The sequence below is a fragment of the Mesoplodon bidens genome, assembly GCF_964165515.1.
Source record: "Mesoplodon bidens genome assembly, chromosome: 1".
NCBI classification, from domain to species: Eukaryota; Metazoa; Chordata; class Mammalia; order Artiodactyla; family Ziphiidae; genus Mesoplodon; species Mesoplodon bidens.
The window spans coordinates 181,682,465-181,695,370 of NC_138176.1; the positions used below are offsets into that span (position 1 = coordinate 181,682,465).

The following is a 12,906-nucleotide window of genomic DNA, read 5'->3' on the forward strand; positions in this document are numbered from 1 at the left end:
GAAAATCACTCTGGCTGCAGTGTGGAAAATGGACTGGTAGAGATCAATACTTGATCCAGGGTGAATTCTTAGGAGTTGTGTGCTTCTGTGGCTGAACATTCGAGTGGTTGCTGATAATGTAACATTTTTCAACAATATGCATGTTGAGAAAAACCTCATTTCTTTATTTACTGAAGTCTATATGAGCTATTAATGTGTGTGTTTACCATTTATTCCAGCATATGGACTGATACAGGCATTCTCCAATTGGGCCTCCACTAAGTCCGGGTTGCTTCATTTATCCTTATATTGTGTCTCCCATAGAGCCAGGCTTGCTGAGGCTCTGCAGTGACTGAGGGAATCAGTGGGATGGGCCAGCTGCTACTGAAAATGCTTTAAATCCCTATTCATAATTGGGTGGCAGTCTTTTGGGTGTTTACCCATAAACACCAACTAGGCCAGGCCATATCATGTCAGCTATAATTAGCAAGCTGAATTAGCACATCGGTACTATAATGTAAAGTAAGCCCTGTCACCTCAGGTCCCAACAAAAAATGTGCAGTCAGGTTTAATCTGTAGGTAGATTGTCTTTTTGGAAGTCAGGAATCAGTTTATGCCATTGTCATCTGACATTCTCAGGGTCACACAGCTTTGTAGTGTCTAGGCCATAATTATCCTGGATTATGTTCAGTTGTTCACAGTAACCTATGACTAAATCATTGTGTTTAACAGAGAATCAGCTAATAAAACATGTAAGCAGCTGCATTGCTATCATATGCTATAGAATGCAACATGGAGCTCAGATGGTTTTATATTTTAAAATACAAATGTATGTTCTTTACTATAAGAGTGACTTCTAGTCTATTAGCAGATAAACTTGCTTCTATAGCAGAGTATTTTACCTATCTGAATATTGCTGACACAGTTTAAGTTTTGGAAAGTATTTTTTTTTTACTACCTGAAATTGTTTGCCATATCTGCAGCCCTTAGTACTTGTTAACATAGGAGGTCCTTGTTTTCTTAGTATTAAAAGTCCACGTAAATGAATCAATAACAAATGAGCAACAGGAATTCAAAGTAGATAGTGAAAACAGTTCATTACTTAATCCTGAAAAATAAAATTTAAACTCAAAAGTGAATGTATTTTATCTTAACTTGATTTAGTCTAATAATTATGTACTAATTATTAGAATGTACAAAGACACAAATTACAAAATCTCACTCAAGAAATGCTAGATAACCTGAAGAGCCCTCTTTGTATTAAAAAATTTAAATTTGGAGTTTTAAACCTCACCACAAAGAAAGCTCCAGGACCAGATGGCTTCACAAGTGAATTCTACCAAACATTTAAGGAAGAAATAATACCGATTCTATACAAACTCTTCCGGAAATGTGAAGAGGATGGGATATTTCCTAACTCATTCTATGAGGGCAGTAACCATATACCAAAACCATACAAAGACAGTACAAGGAAAGAAAACTACAAATATCTGCCATGTACATAGCTGCAAAAATTTTTTTTTAAAAATTGATGAAATCCACAATATCTGGAAAGGATATGTGGGAGGTTTATCCCAGTAGTGCAAGGTTGGTTTAACATTTGAAAATTAATGTTATTTACCATATTAAGAGACTAAAACCCAAAAAACCATTTGATCATATGATAATCTCAGGAGACACAGAAAAAGCATTCAGCAGTATCCTGATATAAAGTCTCTTCAAACTAAGATAGAACTAAGCCATAAAACTAAATGCATAACCTAAACCCATAAAACTTCTAGAAGGAAACTTGGGAGAAAACCTTTGTTACCTTGAGTTAAGCAAATATTTCTTATGCACAGTACCACAAGCATGATCCATAAAAGGAAAATTGATTAAAATACATCAAAATTGAGAACTTATCATACAAAGACACAGTTAAGAGAATGAAAAGGCAAAGCATAGACTTGGAGAAAGTATTTCAAATTATCTATCTGATAAAGGACTTGAATCTAGGATATATGAAGAACTCTCAAAACTCAATAAGGAAATGACCTATTAAACAAAGGGCAAAAAATTAAGTTACACAATTCACCAAAGAAGATAGGCATATGAAAAAAATATGCACATAAAAAAATGCTCAACATCACCATTCATTAGGGGAATGCAAATTAAAAGCACAGTCAGATACTATCATATATCCACTAGAATATCTAAAATTTAAAAGACCAACCATATCAAGTGATAGCAAGTATGTGGAACAACTGGAACTCACATATACTTCTTGCAGAAATGTAGAATGGTACAACCACTTTGGAAAACGGATTGACAGTTTCTTACATATTTAAACATATACCATATGATCCAGCCATTCTAGTCCTAGATATTTGCTCGAGACATGAAAGTATATGTGCATACAATGACTTGTACGTGAATGAGTGTAGCAGCTTTATTTGTCATGACTAAAAACTGGAAACAACACACCTATATCCATCGGCAATTAAATGGATATACACAATTTGATATATCCTTACAATGGAAAACTTCTCAGCAATAAAAGGAGATGCACTATTGATACATACAACAGCATGAACGAATTTTCATTATGCTAAGTGAAAGTAGCTAGATGAAAAGGAGCATGTAGTGCGTGATTCCATTTTTATAAAACTCGTGATAATACAAACTAATATATAGTGACAGAAAGCAGATCAGTGTTGTCTGGAGGCATGGCAGGGACAGAATGGTGAGATTACAAAGGGTTACCAGGAAACTTTTGAGGGTGATGGATATGTTCATTTTCTTGATTGTGGTGATGGTTTCTCAGATATACACATATACTAAAACATCAAACTTTACACTTTAAATATATGCAGCTCATTGTATATCAATTATACTGTAATAAGACTATTACAAAATTAAGACAGTGGAGCAAGATTGATACATTGCATTTACCATGACCTTCCATGTCTTGAAAGTGGAAAGTAGACAAAATTAGAATCAAAAGTAGAGTTTACTTATAATTGTATTATCTAACCAATGTATATTTGCTCAGTTAATTGTTTACCCATGGTTATGATTATTATTGAAACATACTTTTGTGTTGAACTGAAGAAGTGGTTTTCAAACACGATCATGCGCAAGAATACCTGTGGGGACCTGTTAGATGTGCAGATTCCCAGGCGCTCTCCCCTCTCCCAGGGATTCCAAATCATGGGTGTGGTCTTGGGGTCTAGGAATATGCAAGTTCAGTAAGGTTCCCAGGCAATTTTGACGTGTGTATCCATAGACCATATTTCAGAATCACTTCTTAGCAGAACATTGTTTACATCAAAATTGTTTGAATCCGGTTGAACTCTGTGGACCACTGGTGCCAGGTTGATATGGAATATTCTTGATCTGGTCTATGTATGTGTACATCAACCTATTAGAGAGGGGGGTTGACTTATTTGGAAGGGGCAGCAAGTTTGCATTTTGTTTGTGCTGGCTGATATTCATGATGACTGCTCTCACTAGAACATAGAAAATGTACAGGTGCTTGAAAAAATTAAGTTGCTATATGGTTTTTCTTTCCTCCTTTTCTTCTCCTTCACAATATTCATTGACTTGCTTTTGATATTTTGGGTAATATTTATGTGCTATAGATCATGCTTTCACCAGGCTTTTCAATAGTGAAAGGACAGGGGCCCCAGGAAGAAGGAACCATCTTTTACTTTATCAGGTACCTTTAAAAACTAAACATGCAGTAGGAGCAACATTAATTCACCACTTTTAAGTTTGAGATCATGGAGAGCAGGAAAACTTTCCCATAAGGCATTTTTTGTGCCTTTCCAGAGATAGATTTATGTCATCTATCAAAGTATAGTATTTCTTACCTACTTAAGCACTTTAAAACTGCCAGGAAGTAATGTTTTGTGCAGTTTTTCTATTAGAAATGATGCCATGGTGTGGGTGTTTGGGTACGGGGGCAACTGAACCTTACTGGCCTGGTCCCCACAGTAATCAATGACAAGCTTGGCAAGACTGGCAGCTGTCATCACAGTTGTCCTTGTCCTGGAGCTGTGGGATAAAATTTTTCCTTGAGTAAGTGAGAAGAGTTGTGTAGTACAGAGCTCATGACTTCAGGGGCTTGTTCAGGATATTCTATTAAGAGTGAAGATTTTGCCTTTGGGTCAAAAGTCTATGGGGCCACATATATACACCATGGCCTGGAGCTTTGAAGGTGGGTGCTAGTTTTAACTAGACTGTGCTGATCTGTCTCTTCTGAAAAAAATAGCAGAGCTTTTAATACAGTCAATATTATAGAGCCAATATTCTAGAACTTTAGTATGTGGTTTGATAATTGAAATATATATATGTAAAAGTTATGTATACTATAGATAGACTGTAATGCAGAACTAAAAAGCAGAGTTGGACTCCTTTAAAAAATTATAAATATATTTTTGAACCTGAATAATGAGTGTCAAATATACCTGAAAGAAATCAAATTTTGGTTGCTCACTTGGGGAATCATAAATGTTTTGTTTACTCTTGTACTTTAAATTTATGTGGTTGAATATTCCTTATTGCCTTTTTAGTACTATGTTTATTCCTTTGTTTTCCACAGACATGACGCAGTTATTATCTCAGGAACTGAAATGGCCAAACAAATCCAGAAAGAAATACAGCGAGGTGTGGAATCTTGGATTTCTCTTGGGAATGGAAGACCTCACCTCAGTATCATTTTAGTGGGTGATAACCCAGCAAGCCACACATATGTCAGGAAGAAGATCAAAGCCGCTGCTGCTCTAGGTGGGGACGTGTTTTAGTTGTATTTGTTAATAGATAACGTTTTCTGGTTTTAATTCAAAATGTGATAATTATGAATGATAATTGTCAACTAAGTGCTATTTGAATGACATGTATTATTATTATTATTAATTATTATAGATTATTTAGTTACCAAAGTTTATATTCATTTCTTACTCTTTTTCTTCAAATTTCTTATTGAATCAATTCAGTGTGATTTCAGATCCTATGATGAGATGTGAGAGCAACATGTTACATTTAAAGGGCCTGTTTTTTTGCTTTAATCACATGATAAACCTGACTAGTTCACTCTGCCGAACTTGGCCTAATAGTGGTGGTGGTAGTATTGGTATTCTTACTGTCTTCAAATCCACTAACAGTAGCTTATCACAGATGAGCGCAAGTTGCTAAATGGGTCACTGGGCCAAAGAATGCATGTGAATCACGAGAAAGCATCTGTGCTGTTTGAAAATTCCCTCCTGTTGGTGCTTTGAACATCATCTTTGTAGAAGGGCCTTTTCTTCCAGTGGGATAGGAGCAGAGGGAACCAATCACACACTGTGTAAGACACCACCAATGAAAAAACACATCTTTGTTAAAGTGACTTTCTGTACTTGTTTTTCTTCCAGGTATCTGTAGTGAGATCATTCTAAAACCTAAGGATGTTTCTCAGGAAGAACTTTTGGATATAACCAATCAATTGAACATGGACCCAAGAGTCAGTGGTATATTAGTTCAGTTGCCACTGCCAGGTACATAATGCTCTTCTATATGTCTGGTTTGGTTAGGAGCAAGGACATCTTTCAACAGTATATCATGACACTGCAAATAATTTATAAAATATGTTCAGAAGGGGACTAGCTATTATATTAGCATGCAATAGGTGGCAATTTCTGAATGACGTTTACAATGACTGAAAATTGGGAAAGAAAAATTTAGGCTTTGGCAATACATCCAGTTCTTATTTTACACAATAGTGCAAAACCATGAAAATGACTAAGTTGAAACTGGATGAAGCAAATCAATAAGTGAATAACAATTGTTCTGTGACCTTTAAAATGTTTTCTCAAAACACTAAAAACTCTCTTACTGTGGTTTATAAATGTATAAGGAAATGAAAAATAGTAAAATTTATATTTATTTAGTACACTGTAATTTAAAACATTAGAAACATTGAGAATTAAAGTATTTTATTTCATTGCCAAAATCTTGTCAAGAGGAGTTTGAACAGTTACTTGCCTTCTTCTCATCATACGACTTATTATATGGAGCAAGCATCTTTTCTATGCCTTGGTGAATTGAACTGTCAAATTCTTTTTAAGTTTGGATCAACTTCCATTTTGTCCTTTGTCCTTTCAAAGTCATGAGATATCTCTGAGAGTTTCTTTAATGTGAAGTTTTGTTCTGGTGTCACTTCCTCTGGGGCGTTGTCATCCTTTTTGTCACAATCACATTCCTCATTTATTTTGATCAGTTTGCCTTCACTAAGTTCATATGGCTGCATAGCTACATTGCTCCAAAGGGCATGGTGTCAACATTCCAGGGTCATCCCCTATTTCTTGTACAACCCATTTACATTCAGTTAGAATCCTGTTGAAGCGACTTTATCTTGTTTTTTTACATTCATGGCTCTTACCTTCTTGCTGGCCTAGGTCTCTTCTATCCTTGCTTTGCTGTCACCATCTTCAGATCTTCTATTCACATCCAATTTCATTTCCAGCATCATCACGTTTTATTTCTTTGTTGCACCTTCATCTTTATGGGCTAATAGCCTCTTCTGATTACTCACTTTTGTGAAATGTCAAGGGAGTTTATCACAGGAACACAAGGAAGCAACATGATTTGCTGTTTATGTTTGAACTGAATAACAGATGTGCAGTGACCAAGCACTGACAGACTTTGAAAGAAGTGACATGTTAGTCACTGATCATGATGCGCATCTGTTATTTACATAGTGATTTTTGGACCAAAGAGCTGGCGGCCCTTATATAATCAGTCACAGTTAATAGGCCATGATAACTGAAATTTGAACTGTGTTGTTGGAAGGCTGCTGTTATTTGACTAAATTGTGGCTCTGAAATTTGTACATATTTCAATGAGCAAGGCAAGGACTGCCTGAATATTATAGATGACAGTAGTTTTGTTCAGTTTTGAGTTCTGTAAGTTCTGACTTGCAGAACGTAAAGCTGTATGATGCTATCACCTGGGATCTTTGTATGGTATTCATTTTTAATTTATCCAATGATATAACTTAATATCTTAGTATATGTTATAACATTTATGCTGTTTAAATTACACCCAAAATTCACATTTCTAATTCTTTTCCTCCAATATGGCTGCATTTAAAAAAATCAGAAAGTTGGAAAGGATGTTAGAAGTTATCAAGGTTCCCCTCAAAATGCTTCTGACAGATAATACTATAGATTCATCATGTTAAAATTAGCATAGTGATTTATCCCTTACTTTTATAACTACAAAACAAATTCAACACATATAGCACACTTATTTGATATCATAGGAAATTAAGGTCTAGAAAATATCAGGGGTATATTAACATCACAAATCTGCCCCAAAATTTTTGACATTGGGTTTAAACCCAGTTGTTTGGCTCATGCAAAGCAAGAATCTTTTTTTTTTTTTTTTGTACTGTTTGCCAAGCAATCTTCTTGTGGTGTGCAGTTTTTTAATTTCCCCCAGTTATATTTGTATTACATTCAAATCATTAAAGAAAACATATCACATTTCCAAATATCTAGTTTGTCTTCAAAAATTAAATTCATGTCTGTAGAAATTTTACCCCTTTATGGGCAATATTCCTTTTTGTTAAATTTATTAGTTTGCCACTAGATGGCACTAGTGATCTGTCTGTACTAAAATAAATTGAGTCCTGTGTTCATGTTAGAAGGTGAGAAGCCTAGAGCCTTCAAAGGAAAGATAACAAATATTTGGATGCTTTGAGGAAGGGCAATTTTCTATCTAGCTGAAAAGCCAATAATATACAAAATAACAGTGACTAAAATGTGTTACGTTAAGCATGTATTATGTCTTAGGCACTTCACATTTATTGATTCATTGGATCTTCACAATAACCCAATGGTGGTGGAGCTATTATTATGTACATTTTACTGATTATGGATTTAAGGTACAGAGAGGTTAGGTAACTTCCTCTAAGATCACAGAGCTGGTAATTGAGCTGGGATGTGAATCCATGCAGACTGGTCCCTCATGCCATTACCGTTATGTTACCACCCTCACCAGCAGTCCGTGTTAGCTAGTGAGTAATCTGTGCTTACTAGGTGACAGGTATTCTTTTATATGGATGATTTTATTTAATCCTCAAAACAGCCTTATGAGTAAGAATTACCTTCTTCATTTTACAGATCAGGAGACTCTATATTACTTAACCTACATTATACTGGGACATATAGCTTGTTGGTTATTAGAAAAAGTTGGATAAAGTAGGAAATCATAAAACAATGCATTTTACCTTAAACATTGTATTATGACATAAAATATTTATATATTAATTCATCAATCTTTTGATGTAAGTTGTTGGGGAGGAAAGTTTCCTCTTCCCTTCTAGGTTCTTCTGGCTGGTGACCTGAGATAGATTCACAGGAGAAAAACAAACAAAGTTTAATAACGTGTGTTTTTGGGAGAGACCCAGGAAAACTGAGTAACTCGCCAAAATGGCTGAAGCTTTCACCTTAAATACGATCTTCAGCTAAAGACAAAAGAAGATGTTGGGCATAGTGGTTTGGGACTTCAAAGGGGAGGAAAGCAATTCACCTGGAGATGCAAAAGCAGATGTTTGCTGGGCCATGCAGGGGCAATGGGACAGAGAGTGGACTTTGATGTCTAGGCACTGCTGTGTTTCCCCCAACACAACTAGTCCATTTTCTTTGCAGATACTTTTGGAGATACCTCTATTCTGGGAATAAGTCCTTTATCTAAATTCTTTAGGCAGCTAATGGGGAGGTAAAAACACAGACTTACTGAGTCTTCTGTTTCTTAAAAATATTCAGACTAAAATAATCCTCATGCCAAAGAGACATTTTGGGGTGGCAAATTGTGCTTCCCTACAAGATCCAAGTCTCTATGGAACCTACTGTTTGGAATTTTGTGTTATCTTCTGGCATTAATAATACCTATGAATCATTGCCTATAATTTTCAGTTTGAGATAAAACTAAGTGAAAATTCATCTATATTTTTAAAGTGTCTCGCAGTGTTCATGGTTGTCTTGTCCTTATCTAAGTCATTGCTAATTCTTTTTAATTCTCGAGTCTTTTGAGAACATTCAACTTAGTCTTCATAGACATAACAACTGTTTGTTTGTACTGTTTTAATTAAATCACATAATTTACTGTGAAAGAACTGGCAAAACAGGTTGAGAAATACACACACTTGTCTCTTGATTATCACGAAACTCTACTGGTAGGTGCAGGAGTAGTTTATTAACTACATTCTGATATTCTTTCAGCAAGCCCTGGGCATCAACCTGCATGCTTTAAGAAGACGTGGAACTCATTAGTCATTTTGATAGGTTGTGTTGGGGAAGGGCAAATTTCCCCTCTATCTCTCTTGAGTTCTGTGACTGGACTACTACACAAGACAGATAAACAGGAGAAAAAGAAACAGACTTTAACTTATGCATATGGAGATCCCACAGTCGTATGACCTAGGAAGTGGCCAAAGCAGGCAGCTTTTATACTTTTTAGATAAACAAACAATAAATTTGTGAGGAATTCACAGGACAAAGAAAATTAGCCTTTGGGTACTTAATTAGTGAAGAATCTAAGCAGAGTTTGAGTTTGGGATGGTAAACTAAAGGAGTAACAAGTTCTGTTTATATAAGTTTCTTGCCCCAAATTCCCTATCTCTGGAAATCAGGGTGTCCTTCTACCTTCAGATGCAAGGAGTGCACCTTTCATGAGAGATTTATTTCCTACTTTCAAGGAGACAGAGAGGAGGGTCAGAGTGTCCCTCTTACGATGGCTTTTTCTTAAGTAACTAATTCAAAATAATTAATATGCCATTGAGGCGTATTTTGGGATGGCCTGCCCTGAGCCCCAACAGTTGGCTATGTGCACGTGGATTGAAATAGCCTCTCTCTGGTACATGTCTTATAAGATTGTTATAATGAACCAATGAAACAATGAGCAAATGAACAAATGAAATGATTCTAGTCAATTACATCTCCAATTTTCCATCATTTTGTTAATAATCTGGATTCCAAGTTATTTCATGATTAGAAGTCGGTAATTATTTTTCACAATTAGGGCACTATCTTGAACAAAAGAGATTGTAAATTAGAATTATAATTCTGGTGTGGGAATACAAGCTTGCATAAGGATTAAACAGAATGTGCAAGCAGTTTTCATACACCTCATTTGGGTAAGAAAGCAAAGAAATGAGAGAGAATTCTGTCCTATTTGATGGTAATGAATCTATCACAGGCTTAAGCCCATGCTTTTGTTCAGGAGCTGTGTGACTTTGGTCCAGATTGAAAGTACTCAGGATAAAATTGTGTGGCCACAGTCACATGGTCTGGCTGTTTGTCCTGTAGCTGGTCCTATATCTAGGGAGAGATGAAACAATCATATGTGGATGCTTCCCTACTCCTTTCCTAACTGTGCATAGATTCTATCAGTATCAATAAGTGATCATTTTGTCAAGGCCGGAATGATGTCTGCTATTCGTGTTGTATATATTTTTCTCCTAATTACGTATTGTTTGCTTTTAGCCTTTATTGAGTTACATCTATTAAGCGTATATAAATATCATTTGTAGAGTATGTCAACTGAAGAAAAATGCACACCCTAAAAGTTGAGAGTTAAGTTTTATTTGGGGACATTACTGAGGACTATGGCCTGGGAGACAGCCTCTCAGGTAGCTCTGAGAAACTACTCCAAAGAAGTAAGGAAGGAGCTAGGATATCTAGGAGTTTTTGCTGAAAAAAAAAAAAGGTAGTTGAACATCAAAAGATTACTGCTAATCACAAAAAACAGACATCTCAAGTTAATGATTTTAGTGATTTTCTATGTATGGGAAGATGCAAGAGTCTGGGCTCATTGAAATTATTCCTTAGATATGCATCTTAACTATCTAGGGTCAGTATCCAGAACACAGAATGTTTCCTGTTTTTCTCCATCCTGAATTACCCTCAGGGTGCACTGTTAGGCTGGGTGTGGGGTGACTACAGTGGTTGATAGCTTGATGATGGGCAACATTTGTTGTTGACTGGAATGGCAGGCAACATTCCCTTTCCACAAGTATGTGTCAATTTGTAGTGTTAAAAATAAGGTGGGGCCTCCCTGGTGGCGCAGTGGTTGAGAGTCCGCCTGCCGATGCAGGGGATACGGGTTCGTGCCCCGGTCTGGGAGGATCCCATATGCCGCGGAGCGGCTGGGCCCGTGAGCCATGGCCGCTGGGCCTGCGCGTCCGGAGCCTGTGCTCCGCAACGGGAGGGGCCACAGCAGTGAGAGGCCCGCATACCGCAAAAAAAAAAGAAAAAAAAAAAAAAAAAATAAGGTGGAATAATGGCCTTTAAAACTTGGGAACCAGTGACATTCTTTTTGGACTAAAGCAATGAAAAGGAAATGATAATGTCCACAAGCTTGAAGCACACTGGAAATTTGCTATAAATGTTTGTTGTAGGGTGGTATTTGGTACAGGGTGAATTTGGTTTAAAAGGGTTTAAATTATATGAATTATATGAAAGCATTCAGACGTAAGTCTAGAAAATAGCAATCAATCAATTAAATTTTAATGTGGGTTTTTACAACTACTGCTCCATGTTAACTATTACTAGTATTAGTACTGGTGATTTTTATCATTTATTATTGCCAGACATTGTTATAAAGTGCTTTATATACAAGAAATCATTTAACACTCAGAACAACCCTTAACAGTAGGTACATTTTTTTTTGATCTGTGGTTTATAGTTAAGGAAACTGAACTGAGAAACTTGTGTAAGGTCACAACAAGTGAGTAGCAGAGAAGTACCAGGAGACCCAATTATAGTGTTCTTTCAATCATAATCACAGTCCCACAACTGAGACTGCAAGCCAAGCACCAAGAGAGGTGCTTACTCACTTTTTTGTATTTTCTTGCTTTCTAAGAAATCTACCTCTCGTTTATTTCTGGGAACAAAATTATTATGTAGAATGGGAAAACTTATTCTATCTTATCTATCTCTTTCTAAAATAGTTTTTCAAATATTTCCCTTCATTTATCTAGTTTGAAGCCTTTGAGGATTAACATCTTCCAATTTATGTAAGAGGCTTGAACAGAGAAATCAGAATGAAATACAGGATTAAAGGATCAAATATGGAGAGAGCAAGTAAGAAAAGTGAGAATTCACGGTGTAGATATAACAAAGACAAAATTTTCTAGAATTTAGTAGGCATAAAAATATGGATATTGACCTAATTAGTGTACGTAGATATGTATATTTGTCTAAAACTTGATTCTTCATTTGGAGAAAAAAGGTCTTGCTCTAATTGCTCTTCTTGAGAGCTTATGGAATTTATGTATGCAGAATACTTTTTACTCTATTTTTAATGTTCTTGACCAGAGTGGGAAATCTTAATCACTCCGGACTCCTCAGTTTTTGGAGAGCTTCTTTTCTGTTTATTTCTAAATAATTTCTAAATTAGACTTGACCTTTGTTATAGCTCCCCCCCTTTCTTTATGGAGAAAAATGATTCCACATAGAGTATTTCATTGCTTTTTAGTAATATGTTTCTTCCACTAGACTATTAGTTCCATCAAAGCAGGGGGAATTGTAGTCAACATTTTTATGCCACCTTGCATCATGGTAGACTCTTAGTGAATGTTATTGCTGGAATGAATGAACCCTGTAGTTTCACAGCTATTGCTTTGTGTGTATGTGTGTCATTGAAGGTTCATCCTTCTACCTATTCTTCTACATCTAAGAGAGCAGTGTATAAGTTCTGTCACTGATCAGGATTTGGTGAGGATCTTATACCCCCGTACCCTTGAAGGCTTCCTAAGTGATAGTATTTGTTATACAAAGGACATGCTAGGATAATGTACATTTTATTACTTGAATAGGACTTTAGCCTCTGACCTCTTAACTACATTGATTATCTTTCAAACATATTGGGACTGACTTCTTTCCAACTTCTAGGCCTTAGCTT

At 35.9% G+C, this 12,906-nt stretch overlaps 1 protein-coding gene across 2 annotated transcripts in view; it reads left to right on the plus strand.

Annotated features, from left to right (window-relative positions):
• MTHFD2L (methylenetetrahydrofolate dehydrogenase (NADP+ dependent) 2 like) overlaps positions 1-12,906 on the plus strand; it is a 136,709-nt gene that overhangs the window by 12,653 nt on the left and 111,150 nt on the right. For both annotated transcript variants that reach the window (XM_081232634.1, XM_081232635.1), the window contains exons 2-3: positions 4,562-4,746; positions 5,373-5,495. In XM_081232634.1, the coding sequence (XP_081088760.1) occupies positions 4,562-4,746; positions 5,373-5,495 (308 nt within the window). The remainder of the gene's footprint in view (positions 1-4,561; positions 4,747-5,372; positions 5,496-12,906) is intronic.